At 44.8% G+C, this 18,938-nt stretch overlaps 3 protein-coding genes across 3 annotated transcripts in view; 1 reads left to right on the top strand and 2 right to left on the bottom strand.

The window, feature by feature from the left end:
- Positions 1–367: 367 nt before the first annotated feature.
- ppp1r14ba (protein phosphatase 1, regulatory (inhibitor) subunit 14Ba) lies at positions 368–5,473 on the top strand. Its single transcript, XM_076980255.1, has 4 exons — positions 368–931; positions 3,531–3,614; positions 3,965–3,997; positions 4,371–5,473. Exons 1-4 carry the CDS (start codon positions 740–742, stop codon positions 4,452–4,454), a joined length of 393 nt encoding a protein of 130 aa, XP_076836370.1. The 5' UTR covers positions 368–739; the 3' UTR covers positions 4,455–5,473.
- A 19-nt stretch (positions 5,474–5,492) lies between these two features.
- fkbp2 (FKBP prolyl isomerase 2) lies at positions 5,493–8,081 on the bottom strand. Its single transcript, XM_076980254.1, has 6 exons — positions 7,941–8,081; positions 6,991–7,149; positions 6,611–6,723; positions 6,368–6,414; positions 6,021–6,056; positions 5,493–5,739 (listed from the first exon to the last, which is right to left on the bottom strand). Exons 2-6 carry the CDS (start codon positions 7,147–7,149, stop codon positions 5,678–5,680), a joined length of 417 nt encoding a protein of 138 aa, XP_076836369.1. The 5' UTR covers positions 7,941–8,081; the 3' UTR covers positions 5,493–5,677.
- Positions 8,082–11,966: 3,885 nt separating this feature from the next.
- Positions 11,967–18,938, bottom strand: part of pcxa (pyruvate carboxylase a) — a 71,547-nt gene continuing 64,575 nt past the window's right edge. Inside the window, exons 17-21 of the mRNA XM_076979446.1 lie at positions 18,036–18,280; positions 16,943–17,122; positions 15,388–15,636; positions 15,084–15,224; positions 11,967–14,633 (exon numbers count right to left, since the gene is read on the bottom strand). Of these exons, the coding sequence (XP_076835561.1) occupies positions 14,382–14,633; positions 15,084–15,224; positions 15,388–15,636; positions 16,943–17,122; positions 18,036–18,280 (1,067 nt within the window). The 3' untranslated portion in view covers positions 11,967–14,381. The remainder of the gene's footprint in view (positions 14,634–15,083; positions 15,225–15,387; positions 15,637–16,942; positions 17,123–18,035; positions 18,281–18,938) is intronic.

Genomic DNA, 18,938 nt, shown 5'->3' with positions numbered 1-18,938 from the left:
GTTATGAGAGGTCGTATAGTTAGAACTATGGATAGGCTTAACAAGCGGTGTTCAGATGGTTAAGAGTACTGCTGGTAATCGTGATTATCTGTGTTGTAAATTCCTGTTGTCAATTATTATTATTATACCTTAAATCAAAATAAGGCAGCTTGCCTAACTGCGTGTCATGGTAGTGTGCGCACCGGTAACAAGAGGTTATTTGATTTGGTGGAATAGTCCATATAAAGTTGAGGGGTGGTACACTTATATGGACGTGTAAATATTAAAATGTCGATGGATTGCTTTCATTAAAGAGTATTAAATACGTACCTGATACACAAATATTGATCGTACCACATCTGAAAGTCTACCAATATGATCACATGTGTACTAATCAAAAGAGACATGCGCACGGCGCATGACTGCGGTGACTTGGAGGCGCCCACAACCTGTGTCCAGAGACAATTGATAACCGAACCTTAGAAGATGGACTTTGACATGTCCAAGACTGCTCTGTTGTGGTCTGTCTAATTAGCTCGTTTGCTTTGAAGACAGCTTAGATCGCAGAGCTTAAACTACGTTTGCAGTCGTGAGACAACCGCAAAGAGAAGGCTACTGAATTTGTGAGGGCCATTACATTTGCAGGATGCAATGGAGGTCCACATGGCATAACACGAGCAGACTGCACGCTTTTTAAACTGATGCTCCGAGTTGTGCTCTTAAATCCACCGACGGCTTTTTAAAGGTTGTAATACGGACAATGGCGGCAGTAACGAGCCCGGAATCGACACCTCAACCCCGGGTCTATTTTCAAACACCAGCCGGTACCGAAGAAGAAGTTCCACAGAAGCAAGGGCGAGTAACCGTGAAATATGACAGAAAAGAGCTGAGGAGGCGACTGAATTTGGAGGAGTGGATAGTTAGCCAATTAATGAATTTATATGACTGCGAGGTAGGACATATTTAACAGTACTGTTTTGTTGAATTGAATCCTTTGTTGTAAGGAATCCTTTGTCAGGCGTGATATTTCTTAGTCACACATTCGTATATTTCATTTCTCATAGCGAATAATCCTCGTGTTAGTCTGTTGTTATTTTATGTTTGCACCAGTATAATCTTCCATTTGTTGTGGCTTGGATAAGAACATTATTGTGGTTATGGATTTATGTATGGAAGGGCGTGGCATGATTCAACTCCAGACAAAGCCATAAAAGAAAGGTGACTATGCAGGTGATGACTACTGTACTCCCATGTAGGCCCAGGTCTGTTTAACTGTCATCATTCAAATCACACTTCACATAATTATGGCCATCTCTTCTTCTAGTCTTTTGTCACAGTCTGTTTTATAGATGTTTCTGCCTTTGGAAATTCACGTTGAGAGATTAATAGCCATTAAATGGTCATTTATCGCATAATGTCTTTACAACTTTACCCTTAGGTGAGTGTTAGGTTGTATTAATATTGTGTGCTTTCCATCGTGGATCTACGAGGTCTCCCCGTTAGCCTGTGAGATGATGTCATCTTCAGACATGCAAAATCTGCTGTAGTTCATGAACCTATTGGGCTAGTAACGCTGACCCACAATATTATTCAGGGCTAAAGGTCAGTTTGAATAGAGGCCTTGTGTTGGATGCCCTTCTGAGTTTAGAACTGGGTTTTTGCTCATGCTGAAGAAAGCACGAGGTTTGGGCCTTTGTCTTGGTCGTATTCAGTAATTTCCTCTGGCTACCTGTCACAGGTGAGTATCAGGTGCTTTAAGAGACACGTGTTGAGGGTTTTAATGCTTACATACATGTTGTGGCACCATCCATCCATTCATCAGTTGATTGTGTAGTACGTTTTTAAATTATGCCTAAATGTATTCCCACTATATTAACCAGTAAAATAGCAGGAAAATCCTGCAGCTCATTACTATGTAAATATGCTCTGTCAGAAATGCCCACGAAATTGCCCCAGTCCCAGAAATATTTATTGTCCTTTTGTATTGATTTTTAGAATGCATGTTGCATCACTGCGACCCTCAACCCAATTCAGACTCTAATGTAGCCTACCTAAGGGTATATTGAATGGGATAAGACAAAGGACACAATTCATCAATTCACCCCCCCCCCCCCCCCAAACCTCCTTCATCAAGACAAAGAAAAGAATTCATCAAGAATTCATACAGATCCTGCTTTGAGAAGAGCAGCACAGTTAGCTAATAACTGGAGGTCTCTGGCCTGCGCCTGCCACCTCCCGAGCTTGCAGTATGACTCACATTCTTTTTCTGGTACTGCAAATTAAAAGGCTTTAAAAATAAATGTGGCTTTCTGCTGTACGCACAAACCAGCAAGTTGTGATCCTGACCGTTTGTAGCTACCATCCTGTTTCAGTAAAGGCTTCTGCAATGTGTTTTAGTGCTCCCCCTCTCCTCACACTAATGTGATGATAAAACGCTTCAAGATGAATGAAGGCTAATATCCTTTTAACTCTAGTGCCATAACTATTGATTTTATTAAATGCAGCCTTTTGGCCACAGAATAGTAGCATGAGTGCAAATAGCAGCATCTTTGTGCTGAGCTGCTGTGGAAGATGTGACCGGCTTAAGTCTAGCGCTGCCGCAGAGCAATGTGGGTCAGTGTGAAATCAGACCTGCTCCCATACCGTCACATTTCTGCTTGCTCAGTGACTGCAGTCGCCCACACACACTCTCTCCGCTGGTGTTAAGTACAGCACAGCCTGCAACAAAGGCTCTGCCTCTGTGTGTTGCACGCGGAACGTCCACCATCACGGCGGGAGAGCTGACGGCGCGCGTGCTCGTGAGACGGGACGCGACGTTGATCGAAAGTCAGACACAATGACGGTTGTCCTTGAAAGCTGTGATACCCAAGCGGAGGGAGGAAGTGGCACAGATTGGAAAGTGCAGACAGATTCGAGAGAGAGAGTGAAAGGCGGAGATGTCGGACGTGGTGAATGAACGGTTGCCTCCGTTATGTGGACTGGATCGGTGGCCGTGGCATCGCGCTTGAATCCTTCCCATTGGCTGCTCCGGTCGTGGAGCTGAAGAGATCATTGGTCTGCCATTAGTAAATGAAAGGTGGCTGCAAAAAGGGGGAAATGCACTCAACACATTGTGTCCTTTGTGTGTTGACATGAAGTCAGAGGGTTTGACGTCTCTCGCGCGCTCAGGGGTTTCAGCCCATCCTGTTGTGTGGAGGAACAGAGCAAGGAAGTGATGGACAAAGGCTGTGGAGAATCCCCATTTCCACAGATCTGAAAACAATAGCATGAGTAGTTTTCATCTCCATGTGCTGATGTGATTTATCAGATGATGGAAAATATCATTCGTGACTATACAGAGGCCTAGCCTGCCATCCTATACAAAAGTGTAATGAAATGTGGTTCACTGTTTGGTAGACCACTAAAGCATGGTCCCCGATAATGGATTCTGTATTATGTGATAACTTGTGTTACCTGGCATATTTAAATGTCCTCCTACAGGTCCTGTTTGTTCCATACAAAAGCCTCCAACTAATGCCTAGATCTGATGTTTCTCAATGCGTGTGTTCCAGGAAGATGAGGTTCCTGAGCTGGAGATAGATGTGGATGAACTGCTGGATCTACCCAGCGATGTAGAGAGAGCCATCAGAGTGAAGGTTTGTGCCTCTCGCATATTAGCTTATGATATGCATTTAAAGATTTCTGTGCAGCAATGCAGCACTTTCCCTATGTATGCCTGCACTGCAGATTGCTGTTTTAAGTTAGTAGGAAACGAGGATGTTATGCAGTCTAACCAGCCATTAGACATAAAGCACAAATAAATGTCTAATCCCATATACCACCAACAGTAGAACAGACGTAGCCTGAGAGGACTGCTTGCTAAAGTGAGGAACCCTTAAAGTGTACAGACCTTTTCTAGCAGTCCAGCAGAAAGATAAATATGTAATGCAGATACTCTGTGTGTTTATATATCTCACTGTTTGTTAATCAGTTCTTTGTCTTCCAGATGCTGCTTGTAGACTGTTACAAACCTAATGACGTAAGCCAATTTTTAATCAATCATTTATATGGCTGTTAGGTCGACTTGATTTTTATAATAATATTAAGCATTATTAATACAACACTCAAGATTCATCGAATAGAAATAAAAATATAAATGAAGATATATAGAAAGGTCTAAAATCAGCATCAGTGCAGAGGTTTGCAGAGGAATTCAAAGCTAAACAAAAGTCTTAAAGCTCCTATTAAAAGTGCCCAGATTAGGAGGCCTCAGGTGACTGAGGGGAGTCATGGGAACACGCCTGTTCTAATGGTGGCTTTACAACAACTGTTCCTGTAAAATGAGAATTTAAACCTTCAAACTCGTGTAACGTTACATCGGAAGAGCCTTATTTCCTGTTTCTGTCCTTCAGGACTTTGTGGCTGCACTGTTGGAGAAGGTGAGGGGGATGCAGAAGCTGAACACCCCACAGAAAAAGGGGGACCTCACTCCCTGAACACCCCACCAGCCCCCCCCTCCCGCCCCCCCCGTGTCAACCCTGTTACTCCAACCCCGAGGGGTGGAGGTGGGCACACAGACCGAACCGCTACACCACAGTGTCTGTCAATCAGAGATGAGCGAGGAGTTTGGCCACGCCCATCTCAGCTGCAGGTCAACCACCCCAATGGTCTTACTTTGTTCCAGTACCATTTCCTCAATATATTATTCAAGTAGTGTGTGGTAGTGTCTTTTTATTTTTTATGTACTCTAAGGGAGAGGAACGGTTAGTGTTACTCGGTTTTCTATACTTAACACCAAGTGCCATAGGATATGGTTTGGTGCATTTGTAATCAAGTAGAAAATAAATAAAAAAGGTCCTATGTAGTTTTCACATGGCTTTTTTCTTTCTTTTCTCCAAGAACAAGTACAACTTGTCTCAAAATGGGCTAAGGCAGCTAGAGATGAAGTGATTGTCGTTTTAACTATGAAGTGTCTTAGGTTGTGTGTTTTGACGTGAAACGAGGGAGGGACGACGGAAGTAGGGGAATTTGCATCTTTAACCAGTTTTCATTCAGTAGATTTTAGATTAGAACTGAACAGCTGTGTGCATAGTGCTCTAGGTTTCAGAACTAATCGGATGTCTGAAAGAGGAGGCCATTACTTAAATCATCAAGCCAGTCTAAACTGTAGCAATACCTTGGGAGTTAACGTGCCAATTTTATTATTCTTAGATTTTTTTTTTTTTTTTAGCAAATCTTGAAGTGTGTAGGTTGAAGGCTAAGAGTTTTGATGAGGGCGATTGAGATGGTGAAGCAGAAGCCAGAGATGAAGCTGACCGGTGTGAAGTACAGGCCTAGCTCTAAGATTAATCAAGTTTCAACCACCAGACTTTTATTTTGTACATAACCTTTATTCAGCTCAACATCTTATAATGACACAATCCCTGTTTGGCTGGAATGAAATACTGTACTGTATGCACTCTTACAACCAAGTATGTGTAGTAAGCTTCTTAAGAAAATAAAGAATGGTGCTAAATGTGTTGGGTCCAAGGTGGTTTGTTAATGAGCAGAATTTTTCCAAAATCAAATGTACATGCTTGTAGGTTTTTTTTTTTCTTTCAATCTACATACTACAGCTGCTTGAGCAATGAAACCACCATCTTCACTATTTTAAGAGAAAACCACTGATCATACAGTACCAGGATACTGACATGTTAAGACCTACAGTATAAATGTGCCATTATAAATCAGATCTTCTTTCTATGCTCAACAGTTCTACTTCAAAGATGAGTGTGGCTCCACCTAGAGGACAAAGATGAATAGAACACATTATGTCCAAGCAGCACTTTTAGGACCAACATTGTGATTGAAGCATAACCTTATACTCTTCTGGCCTTGGTCATTATGTACCACCCAAATAAATAGCTACTATAGAATATATTTGGCTGTGTTTTTGATAGGATTACTTCTATAACCGATTCAATCCATTATTACAAACAAAATGCAAATGTTAGTTGTAGTAAAGTGATCCATTCATTTCAGCCAAAAAAAAAGTGACTACACATTAGATATGGAATACATACCTGGTATTTTGGGTGGGGCACCTCTATCACCATAACCTGAAATTCAATGAACCAGTAAGTACTAGGACACTTTCCCAAATGTATAAAAAGCCTACATGAGACGACAGGTCACAGTTTTGTGCTAGTTTTAAAATCATCAGTGGCATTGCTACTGAACCTTTTTCCATTTTAAATCAAGCTTGTCACTATCGATTGAGTAGAAGAACTGTGTTAATGTTCAATGAACTTAAAGCAAAATTAAAAAGCAAAATTAAAACGTGGCCACATTCAGTCTTCTGGTTGAATAGAAGTTTCTACCAACCTCTAAACAGATTACATTTTAAAACTAAAATAGGAACAATACTCACCCAGTTCGGAGGGGATGACCAACTTCCTCTTCTCCCCCTCACACATTCTGAAGAGAAAAACACAAACCTTACACCATCACACTGGTTGAACCCATCCACCAAACTCACGAGTCCTTTGGTACTTGTTCTAGGTCTAGGACCACGACCCCACCCAAACTCCAGCTAAAATAACAGGAACTGCACATCTTGGCAGGACTCACAGCATAACCCTTTCACATCAAGCATAGCTAAAGACAAACTCACCCTAGAAGACCCTGGTCCCAGCCCTTAATGACCTGCCCGGTCCCCAGAGTGAAAGTGAAAGGCTGATTCCTCGGTATGCTGCTGTCGAATTCCGTGCCATCCTCCAACTTCCCCTTGTGGTAAATAAAAGGAGAAAACCCAGTTAGAAAACAAAAGAGCACAAGGCACGTTCACCTACAGAGGTGTCAATTCCAGGTTCAGAAAGTAAAAGTCCTCACCAGGATTTTGCTCAAGCTTGCTAGAGTTTCTAATTAGAGCAACCCAGGTAAAATTAGTGGAATCAACACAATCCAGGAAGCCTGAGAAATGTCCTGGTGAGGACTTTTACTTTCTGAACCTGGAATTGACACCTCTGTTCACCTACTCCACTGGGCACTTACGGTGTAGTGCATGTTCAACACATCCCCCTTCCGGGACTTGATGCGACAATTGTCCACTCGTTTCTTTATCCCGATTTGGAGCTTTTTCTTGTCGGCCCCGTGTACGACCTCTGTGAGGAGGGACATTAGGGTCACGGCTAGCAGCAAGTGTAGTCTCATCTGGAAATAAGACATACAAAACTGAATAACGTTTTGACTACGTGAAGATGAAAAATCTAGTTATAGGCCTTGGTACAGATCATTGAAAGATGAAGCAGCTATTAAAGACAAGTCATTCACAACAACGTTGAAATATTTCATAGATTCAGTTTGATAGTTGCCATTTATAGTTTAGGCTTTATGCCTTTCAAATATGCTCAACTTTAAACGATCTCGCCATTTCCAATCAATTGTAAATACTGCGCATGCGCAAATTGTGTCCTATCGCTGGTGTAGCACACGTTATCGTAAAGCTAATTCAATTAGCCTTAACCAGGAAGGCACGTTATACTAATACGTAAATCAACTATTAACGAACGATGCAACTTAAATATCAGCAGTAATCTAATAATTGTTTTTTTTTATCGAGTTCATTATTTCTTTCAAATTATGGCTAATACAGCACAAGCGTACACTACCCATTTGTTAGTTCTGCATCTAGCTAGTTAGAGTGAGTATATATATATATATATATGCCAGTCATTCTATCATGCACTTCTGTGCTATCCTATCTGTCGAAAAACAATATAGTTTTGGTATTTTGTCTAACCTAGCAATATTTTAGAATTCTAATTAGGGCCAATATATAACTGACGACCGTATTTATCTAGTATGTGATATGCTAAGAAAGCTAGGTTCGCTAAGTAGCCATGCTAGTTAATTTACATTAAAGTCACATTTTAAATCACAGATTGATTTTCCTCAGTGTTTAAATTTTTCGCGATTACAGTTATTTTCATTAAGCATATTACCTTCAACTGGAATGAGCTGCTCAGGTTTCTGAGTTAGCTACAGCGATTTTAGGGGAAGTGCAGAATGCACACGTGTGAAAACAGCAACGACTACGCAGACGCTTGTGGTAGATTATAAATGGAAATGTGCATATACGCTCTGGATGTGCTGGGCAAGGATAAATATTTCAACTGAAATGTTTTACGGTTATGTTAATTGTGTTCATCATTATACTTTTAAAAGAAAAACACAAACAAAAAGGACTTTTATTATGTCGTGCTCTTAACTAAACGTCGTACATTTTCCACGCTTATTGCGGAATGGCTTCAAGGAACCCAGTGAGTGTATCTAATCTTCAGTTGGAGGCGCTATTGCACTAATAATTTCTCTACCTTTGCTCGTTTCGCCTGTTGTGCCGTTTATGGTCAGAATTAAATTGAATGGAAAAGAGACATAAAATAAATAGTTTACATATTTTCCACATAATGAACATTTTAAATATCACTCATTATATTAAATCATTTCGAAAAACTATTCAGCCATTGAGGATAATAATCACTTCATTCACCGCTGACGGAACGTCTCATAAATTTCATGAGTCATGTATTGTAGCACCCCCCCCCCCCCCCCAGCTTTCAGTGACAGGGAGACGGCCGTTGCCAGTAGTCCCATGATCTGGGCCCATAGCTCTGTGTAATCATCTCTGTAGGAGCGGCTGTTGGAGGCAGAGGCAGTGCCAGTCACACAAGGCCTATCCCCTTCCCCGTCAGACATGCTCAATGAACTTCTTGATCATACATAGCTGAGCCTGTAAAACCAACCCACACCCGAAAACCTAGCCATTAAATATAACAGGCACTCCAATTTTGATTAGAATAGTGGTCAGTTCTTGAATGCGGTTTGAACAAATTAAGTAATTCTATTATTAGCATTCATGTACATTAGCATTTATTAACCTGATTAGCATGAGAATGATGTTAACAGTTTTTTTTTTATTTGGCCCATGTCAATGCCGGGTTGTTGTAACTTGTGATTATGATGTATTATTCTGTAATACATATTTTCAAACACTTCAACTACAAGAGCAGGTCTAGAAAGATGACCCTAATAGCACTCTAGCAGATCTTGTGGCAAATGACTAATTAAGTGTTGTAGTGTGGCATGCTGTGAATCTTAATGATGAGAGTTCTTCTAGGCAGGAAAGATTTCACTCTATGGTATATGCTGAAGGGATTTGCACAATTAACTGCAAATGGAGCCGGACCGCTTCACTGACTCTGGAAGCAACAATCAACACTGACAATGTCACTAAAGCAAAAACGTTACCCTACCCCGACATGTTGACGTCAAACATAAAACTGCAGCGTGGACAGAAAAGTGAAGAGCAACACTGCTGCGAGACCGCAGAAAGACACACCTATAAAGCAGAACATATTGGACCTTGGGGGCAGTGCAGTCAAACCCATGTGACAGAACACCCAACTCTCTTCGGCGCCCGCGCGGAGCTGCATTAATGCCCCGAATCGTGACCTTCTCCATCAGAGCGCCATGACGTGCCACCAGTTCTGCTCATATGAGGAAGTAAAAACAAAGTGCCCAAATTGTTTGGCATGTACCCACCGGTATGCCTAAGTGCAGAGGTACCTAGTGAAGGTGCAGAAATGGGAAAAAATGAGGTATTTGACTTCCTTTCAGTAGAGGCAGTTTCTCCTGCTCTCCTGCAGTAGCTGTGGAGAGTCCCTGCCGTGCTCAAAGTCCAGTACAGCCCGGAGGCCGCCACCCCCACCCTCCTCCCACACCCCCCACTGATCAAACCCGCACGCCAGTCAAGCACGGAATGAAAACGAGCCGTGGGACCGGCTGAGGACGAGGTGCTGGTCGGGTGTGTAGGGCACGGCAGGAGGGCCGGGCTGCTAGCGGCACGACGATACAACCTGTTCTCCTCCCGCCACCGGAGGTTCTGTTCGGCCATCGGTGTAGCCACGGTCGAGTGAGCACTGCGGCCAGCCTCCCCTGAGGGCGACAGAGAAGCTCACACACTCTCAGTCCACGCACCAACAGCTCACACGCTCTCTCGGTCCACACACTCACAGCTCACATGCTCTCTTAGTCCAAACACCCACAGTCCACACACTCACAGCTCACACGCTCTCAGTCCACACACCCACAGCTCACACACCCTCACAGTCCGCACACCCACAGCTCACACACTCTCAGTCCACACGCCCACAGCTCACACACCCTCACAGTCCGCACACCCACAGTCCACACACCCACAGCTCACACACTCTCAGTCCACACGCCCACAGCTCACACACCCTCACAGTCCACACACCCACAGTTCACATACTCTCTCAGTCCACATGCCCTCTCAGTCCACACACCCACAGCTCACACACACACTTGGTCCACAGCTCAGACTATACACTCCAGAGTGGGATGCTGGGATGGGAAAGAGACAGGAGAGGGAGGGAGACGGATTGAAGCATCCGAGTGACAGCGTAAGCCTGGCAGTCAGACAGGTAGAGGAGGAGCTTTAGCAGGAGAGCCGACATTGTGCAGACTTTTCAGATAATCCCATCAAAGAAATCCAGGAGGCTCAAAGAATGAAAAAAGATATATAGTGCGAAAAAGAACAGAAAGACATTTTAGGAGTATTTCTGGATAAAAGAATTTCTGTACATCATGCTAGTATTGATCGTGGCTTTCTTTAAACTCATTGATTTAAGCGGGCATGATGTGAAGCAGAAGCACACAGGGCTAGAAGAATGGCTTGGCTTTCTCGGAGGTCATGAATATTTAAATAACTGGCATTGGGGCATAACGGAGTGGCAGGGTTAGACGATGAATATTCATATCTAATTCATCACTGTACCTACAGGTGCCGAAGCTTTCAAGAATACATGAAGTGTTTTAAAGAGTTCGTGTCTGCTTGAAGGGACAGTGAATGTGCCTGATGGCCCACTGGGCTACAGCGTTGTCATGCATAATTGGGTGGAGCTATGAAAAAGGGGATGAGGAGGGGCAACAAATCAAAATCGGAAGGGATGAAGGATGAAAAAAAAAAGATAGAGTTAAAAGATAAAAGTGACAGATGTCAGGGCAAGATTGTGGGAGGAACATTTGCTGATGAGACAGACGACACAAATGACAAACCAGCTGATACCGGAGAGGGAGATGGTCTCATCCTTAAGGGTCGTGAGCCACGAGAACTAATCGAGCATGAACACGTCTCACATAAAGGGACACGTTTCACATGCAAACATCACATGATTCAGTCACACTTTTTAAAATATATATAAACATGCGCTTTATGAGACCTTCTACAAATGGAAGATTTCACATCTTTGTTACACTGAGTCATTCTTCCTCCGTTTAACTCCCCCTTCTATTCGTGCTCATCAAACACGCATCAGTTCAAGAGAACCACGGGAGAGAAATACCCACAGGTCTCATCAAGCATCCGCATCATCCAACAACAGACAGTTGTCCTTCACCTCTGACTGTAGCCTTTGCTTCCGCTCAGAGAGAGAGAGAGAATAGACGGTGATTTCCCACAGTGATAATCTACATCTTAAAGGTGCAAGTCGAAATAGGCGATTCTAAACCAGTTATTATTCCTAGCTTTCTGACCACCTCCATGTCATATGCTCACACGTACAGTCTATACTATAGTTAAGGAGAATGGCAGGCCGACAGCCGATCAATAGGGCCCCGTGTTTTTGGAGTGTTGCCATCGGCTTCGGTAATTAGAGACAACAGGATCACGGAGGCCACTGATCACATCAGTCTTTGATAAACCCACACAGTGTGCACAGTGCAACATGTGACTCACAAAATCACAGTATTGCTCATATGTTTATTTTTAACTGTTGCATCTTATTTTGTATAATTCCTACCATGTTGATTCAAACACCCATATCTAATCATCTTGGTGAAACATTTTTGTAAGAAAATCTCATTGTTAACTTGGCACAGATACCACGTTTGAGTCATATGTAAAGGAGTTTGCTCCCAACACAGCAAATGATGACGATGGAGCAGACGACTTTCATCTGTATTTTATTTCTCCTCCCATGATCAAAGACCAGTTCACAATGAATTAGTATCTGCATAACTCTTACAATTCTGGTTATCAAAACGTACAGGAAAAGAATAACTACACAGCAAAAAAAAAAAAAAAAAAAAAAATGCAATGGACAGAGGACACTATGAAATGCATCGTTGCAGCAAGTCTGTAAGATTAGATATGTTTCCCTTCGGCTTGATACCAATTATCAATGCATACACTGCCTCAGATCCAGCAAAACAGATTCCAGCTCCATCCAGTTCAAGAATCCGGAGCCAGAGTGTTTCATACACCACATAGGAAACAATTTAAGACGCGGGTGGATGTCTTCTGCTTACATTTACAAAGACCGGCCCCATTCAGCCCAAAAGCTTGAATAAAACATGAATGAATGACACTATAAGACCCAACAGATGTGACTATAGCCACAAGTGATAACACTGAAAGGTCCTTAAGAGCTTTTGAGACTTCCTTCCACGTCTCGCAGTTGCAGAACAAAAAGAATAAAAGAAGCTTTTCTCATATGCTTCCAATCCCCTTGTGCATATTATGATTAAATATGTGGAACGTAGCCATCAACACCAGATGTAAACAAGGCTTAACGCAGTTACCATGTCAACAAAATGAACAAACATGGTTCAGTGGGTTTGCTACATGAGCAATCCCACTTACAAGCATTGCAAGTTAGCAAGGAAGAATTGCTGCAATGTCATTATAGAAGTCTTCACTTAAATCACTACAGTGAACCACTAGTACACAATGAGAGATACAGACAGTACCTACTCCTAATATCAAAAGGTCTAAAGTAGCATCGTAATCTACGTTTAGGAAGTGCTGTGTGTGCTTTGGGCTGAAGTTAGTATGGTTACCCCCAGACCTTGGTTTCCGGCATCTCCGATTGTAAATATAAATGATAAGAGGTTAAAAGATGAAAGTACTTGTTAAATCAGTTAGTTCCCAAATTAACCACACTTCAAAGCGGAAGCCGAGGCCCTCTGGATGCTGCCTAATGGATTTCAGATTGGGAGGCGTTGGAGTGTGGGGAACGCTCTGTGTCGAGTGCTCTTAATAGCCCGCTCTTGTACAGACCACATACGTTTGATTCCCAGCTGCAAAAGATAACACTTCATATAAGAAACCTCCAGTGTCACATCTCTATTGAGTGAAGGAGAGGAGACAGGCAGAGGGCACACCCTTCTCCACGGGCTGCAACTCAAAGCGTGGCACGTCCACTTCCAGGAGGAGCGCGGGGGGGGAGGGAGCAGTGTGATAAATTCCCGTAACGGGACAAACTGGAATCGTGGCATTAACCAAGCATCGGGGAATGAGGCGAACACTAGGCCCGTGGTTCTGATTGGATGAGATTCAAGGCCCTGGGGGACAGTGCACGTATGCAATCATCAGCCCTGAATGCGATCAGCGGAGCTCAGCCAAGATCGCTCCGGTGACCAGGCAGCCTTACTCCCTGCTTCTGCCTGACTGACGCTGCCCGAGACTGCAGCGAGTGAGTCAGGCCAACAGCGTTAACGAGCGCAAACGAGCACTAACGAACACTAACGAACACTAACGAGCCTGCAGCTCAGCCTCTGCAGGCCAGTGTGACGACATCAGGGCTCAGAACGAAAATGCCATCAACTTTTCTTTTCAGGGATTGAAGTGCATTAACCTGTTAGGACTGGACCCACACATGTGCTGTAAACTGTTTATCGTAAAAGGCCTACTGAAAAACACAAGTAGAGGAGAGATAAGTGGGGTACGTGGGCGCTTGAATAAAGATCCACCACTACTGTCCAGGTTAATTTAAGCTTTTGGATAAACCAAAAGTAACACTAAGTTAATGAAATGTATATATTCTAATAATCTCCTTGTGCAAAACTATGTAATTATATCCTATTCATTTATTGCATGTTTGATCATTATACGTCTTTTTAGCACTACATTTAAATTTTACATTCAAGCTACAAGATTGACCAACAATATCAGAAAACTCACACAGCATTAATGTCATAGTAATTTCCAGTTCATGGAAGATTAATCCTGGTGATTATCATTGCAAATGACAGATGACTGCAATGAATGAAAGTAAAGGTCACACAGACAAACACACCCCAATTTTCACACATCAATTTACAGACACATTAGGCACTATGTTCAGATCATTTAAGACGTTTTTTTCAAAAATAGGTTTCTCTCCCTCTTTCTCAGTTCAAACACTGTATGCCATAGAACTTGTGCAGACGTGTGTGTGTGTGTGTGTGTGTGTATGTATATATATGTGTGGGCATTTTGTGCAGGGTCGTATCTCTGTACATGGTGTATAGTGCTGATGCATGTCCTGTTAACGTGAGGGTCTTCCGAGTCATTTCCAGCCATCTCTCCCGTCGTCTTCTCTCTACTCAGCGATCTCCAGAATGAGGTCATCACCCTCCAGACTGCTGTCCACATTCACGTAGACTTTGGCCACGGTGCCAGACAGCGGCGAGTTGACCACCGTCTCCATCTTCATGGCACTGAGCACACACAGAGGCTGGCCCTTCTCCACCTTCTGGCCTTGCTTCACCTTGACCTCCACCACCTTGCCCGGCATGGGCGCCCCCACTTGGCCACGCACATCTTTCAGAGCCTTCGGGTGGAAGTGCATCTCCTGGGGGGGGGCACACAGAGGGTGGGGGAGGGGCGACAAGCATATACTGCAGTCTGAGCATGTGCAGAACAGAAAAGCAACCAAAGACAGGGTTCGACTAAAGGGGTCATTTGCAGGAAGGGGATCTGACCTTCTCTTTTGGGGGCCTTTCACAAAAGAGGTAAAAACAACAGTTCGGGAGGGGATCGAAACGTAATACATATACTTCTTGCCTGGAATTGTAAACATTACAATGCATTTCCCTGGGAGAAAAAGGAACCTTAGATTTTTCACTGTAATTCACACTCGGGGAGAGAGTTATTTTGTAGACATGCCCTCTCCTATGTCCTGCTCTGATTCTCACTTGCAAATAGCCTTGACTTCAGAAAGCATGAGCTACTTAAGACTTCTAAGACTATTCAGGCAGTGTTGTTTTTCCGGCACAGTGGTTCGTGGTAGAACAGGACATACCTTTATGGCGACGGTGTCTCTGACGAGGACAGATCTCAGCTGCCCATTGAGCTCAAAGAAGACCTCTCTCTGACCGGCCTTGTTCAGGTCACCCAGAGCCAGAGCTTTGATGTGTAGCGTCTTCCCTCTCTCAAGCTCCACCTGGCCGAAGAGGGGCAAAATGAAAGATGGAGCTACAGGAGTCTTAAAAGAACTGTTGATTTGTTCAATGTTAAGTACATTTTAAGTAGACTTCACAGGAAAACAAATCCATTCTTGCTTCAGTTTACTGACACTGACACAGTAGCAGTGAGGGAGGCATCACCTCAAACTCTTCAGCGATCTTTGGGCCATCCAGGAAAAGTCGAGTGTTCAGGCAGTCGACAGGCCCGAAGGTGGTGGTGAACTCCTTAAACTCCTGGAACACCTTCGGGTACATGGCAGCCGACATCACGTCCTCTGGAGTGATGTCTTCTCCGTGTGCCTGACGCAGTTGATTCTCCAAGTCCTGGAAGTCCATAGGGGGCAGGGAAGCACCAGGACGACCCTCTACACGAGGAAGATTCTTCAACACCTGCACCAGACGTGGCCACCGTCAAACGCGCCCAGAGATCCCCCACACAGCAGCAATAAACAGCCACACTCTAATCATTCGGTAATGCGGCTTAATGCCCCTCTATGCATGACTGGTCAGATCGCAGAGTTGACCGCCCCCAAGAGCCTCGCACAGAAACCTGCAAATATGTAGACCCGGTCGTTAGCGGCTGCTGGGCTAATCTCCTCTCCCCGATTCATTTGTTCGTGTTTGCCGGGCTGAGCAAGTCAGCAGGACAGTGGCCCTTAAGGACACGTTTACAACTCAAGAAAAAGTCTAAATTTATGATGAGGGCTTCACACATTCCTTTGGTGAAGAAAACTCCACAACACTGAAATACACCACAGGTTAGAATAAAACACTTCATTTGCACAGGGAAATACTGGCATAGTAGATGAATAGCACTAATGTTACAACATTTAAGACAGATGGGGGGGAAGAATAAGGCCAACGCCATGGAACGAGTTGGTTATCAGCAATGTATGCTAGGCAGATGGCCTATTTATTTTCAACTAATGTGTGAAATAAATTAGCCAAGCAGGAGCGTAGTCCATGCACAAAGCTACCGAGACACAGGCATTGTTCACTGGTGATGAGACACAAATTTGCCGGGGAAACAATTGATCTTGTGCAGCAGTGGCTGCTGGGTAATTGTGGCACGCATGGCAATTGGAAGGGATGCGCTCCCCCCCCCCCCCCACTTCTTGCTGACGAGCAGAAGACTGTGTGACTGCACAGCGGAGACAGAGATGAGGAGGGAGGAGAAAGGGTTACACAAAACTATTTTACCAGAGAGTCAGAAATGAGAAAGTGCGAATGAGAGCAAGAAAGAAAAATAGAGAAAGAGTAGCAAACTTTCTTTTCTTTAAGAGAACATCATTCATCCCAAGGAGGGCCTCAAAAGGTTGGAGGTTTGATAAAAAGTATGGAGATTTGATAAAAAATAATGGAGATCTGATTAAAAAGGATGAGGATTTTATAAAAAGGATGGAGATCTGATAAGAACTCCGCTGTCTCATTCATACCCTGCAACTGTTTCTTTTTTTTTTTTTTTTTTATCCAGTACCAGATTTCTCCATTTTTCACAGTACTACACAGAGTGCAAATAAATGTCTTAAAGAAAAACTTCCAGTTCCTACACAAAATCTCCAACTCCAGCAGAGTTTTACTTTCTCACTTCTCGGTCCACCTCAGAGTATAAAACTAACAGCTTCCCAATTGGCGTGTGTGTGGTGTCACCATGGCAGCGCCCGTCCGGGGCCTCGGTGGTGTGGTGCACTCTTACCTTTGACCTGAGGGGCTCGGGGAAGCCCCCGTGCGGGATGCCGATGTGACCCTGCAGGAACTCCACCACGGAGAGGGGGAAGGAGAGCTCGTCGGCCCGCTCCTCCACCTCGCTACGCGTCAGCGAGTTCTGCACCATGAACTGCGCCAGGTCGCCCACAATCTTGGAGGAAGGGGTGACCTGGAGGGCGGAGGGAGTCAGGGAGTGAGGATCTCCTCCCCCTGCAGGCTGCCGGGGAGACTGGATCCGAGCAGGCAGAGTTACGAGAGTGCGGAGGACTCCCGCCACTGAAACCCGGAGGAGAACGGGACCGGTGCGGGAGGGCGTGGCGCGGTAATAGAAACCAGCGGCTGGAGCACAAACGCTACGCCTTCTGCACTCTCTCTCTCCCTCTTCACACTGACGATATTACCAGGGAGGAGACACGGGTGTGAAGGCTGGCTAGAACGGCAACTATCTCCCATCATTTAATTAAGGGCTGGGAAATGAAAAGGCGAGACCAAACGCTCGCAGATGGCATTGATTTGGGCGGGGAGGGGACGGGGTGGCATAGCTGAGGTGATAAGCGTCCCGGTTGACACGTCTCTGGGCAAGAGAAAGAAATCTGTGACGGGAGGACACCGGTGGGTATTACGCCATTTTCTATTTTTATTACGATTGAGAGGGCTACAACAGGACACTGATGATGGAGTGATCAGGAGAGAGACAGTGAGACAGTGAGTCACAGGGCAATTAAACGTTAAAACTCAACGAGGAGCTTTGGGTGTCCGGGGCTCTCGTAATCACACAAACGTACGCGCGAATTGGAGACTGACAGGCTAGCAGGCGATAATTAAGTCCTGTTGCACTACAGGGAGGGTCCCGCATGCATAAGCAGCCGACACGAAAGCCGCGCGTTATAATTATACCGTACGTGTACTTGCGGTACTATGGGCCAGCGTGTGCAGCTGGTGCTGTTGACACCCGCACTGCGTGGACGGGGGGCGGGGAGCGATGATAATCGGTAGGAAAAACGAAAAACAAAATCCAAAAGAACACGGAGCCTCTCCTGGGCCCTTCGCTCCTGCTGCACCTCCTCACCGAGGCCACTCACCTTGATGAGGTCTCCCAGGAGCCTGTTGGCCTCCACGTACGCCTTCTTCACCTCCTTGAACTTGTGGCCCAGGCCCATGCTGTGGGCCTGGAAGTGCAGGTTGGTGTACTGGCCGCCCGGGATCTCGTTCTCGTACACGTCGGCGTTGCCCGACTTCATGGTGGACGTGCAGTCGAACTGGGCGTACAGGCCGCGGGTCACCTCCCAGTACTCGCTGTAGTCAAACACCTTCTCTAGAGAGATGCCTGGGCAGAGAAACGTGGGGAGGAGGAGGAGGAGGGGCCAAGGAGAGGTGGGAGGAGTCAAAAGTTTGAACTAGGGAGTAAGCAAAACTGCTGGAGACGGCAAAGACAATAAACAAATAACTGTGGGACATTAATATTTAATTACGAGCAACAAGGAGCCGACGCCCACTTTGCTGACTGCGAGTTTAAATCCGAAAGCGTGTTGAGCTGGAACCTTCAGCAGTGTTTAATCAGGAGTGGGAGGGTTTGGGCAGGGTGTGGGCGGACAGCAGGGCGGGGGTGTGCTTCCTGCCTCTCACAGTGCCATCACTTACAGGCAGTAGTCAATTAATCAATCAGCACAGCACTTCTCTCGTTCATTATTTTACATGCACATTTAACCCAGCCGCCCTCCCTAATTACCCAGCACTGTGATCACAAGTCAGCATCAAGAAGGTGCCAGAGCCTCCAACAGTCACGTATGGACACGGGCAACACACACGCGCACGATGCACACACACGTACACACAGACTGTGCTCTCCTGTACAATTACAAATGACAGTAAATACTCTGATGCCCAGTCTAAGTCTTTAATTCACTTTCTCTCCTGTCTGCCTGCCGGTGTACATGCACACACTCCCATGCAGAGAGACAGACCCGCACACACAGAGACGGACC

Source organism: Brachyhypopomus gauderio, chromosome 18 (genome assembly GCF_052324685.1).
Source record: "Brachyhypopomus gauderio isolate BG-103 chromosome 18, BGAUD_0.2, whole genome shotgun sequence".
NCBI classification, from domain to species: Eukaryota; Metazoa; Chordata; class Actinopteri; order Gymnotiformes; family Hypopomidae; genus Brachyhypopomus; species Brachyhypopomus gauderio.
This window is presented reverse-complemented; position numbering and strand designations above follow the sequence as displayed.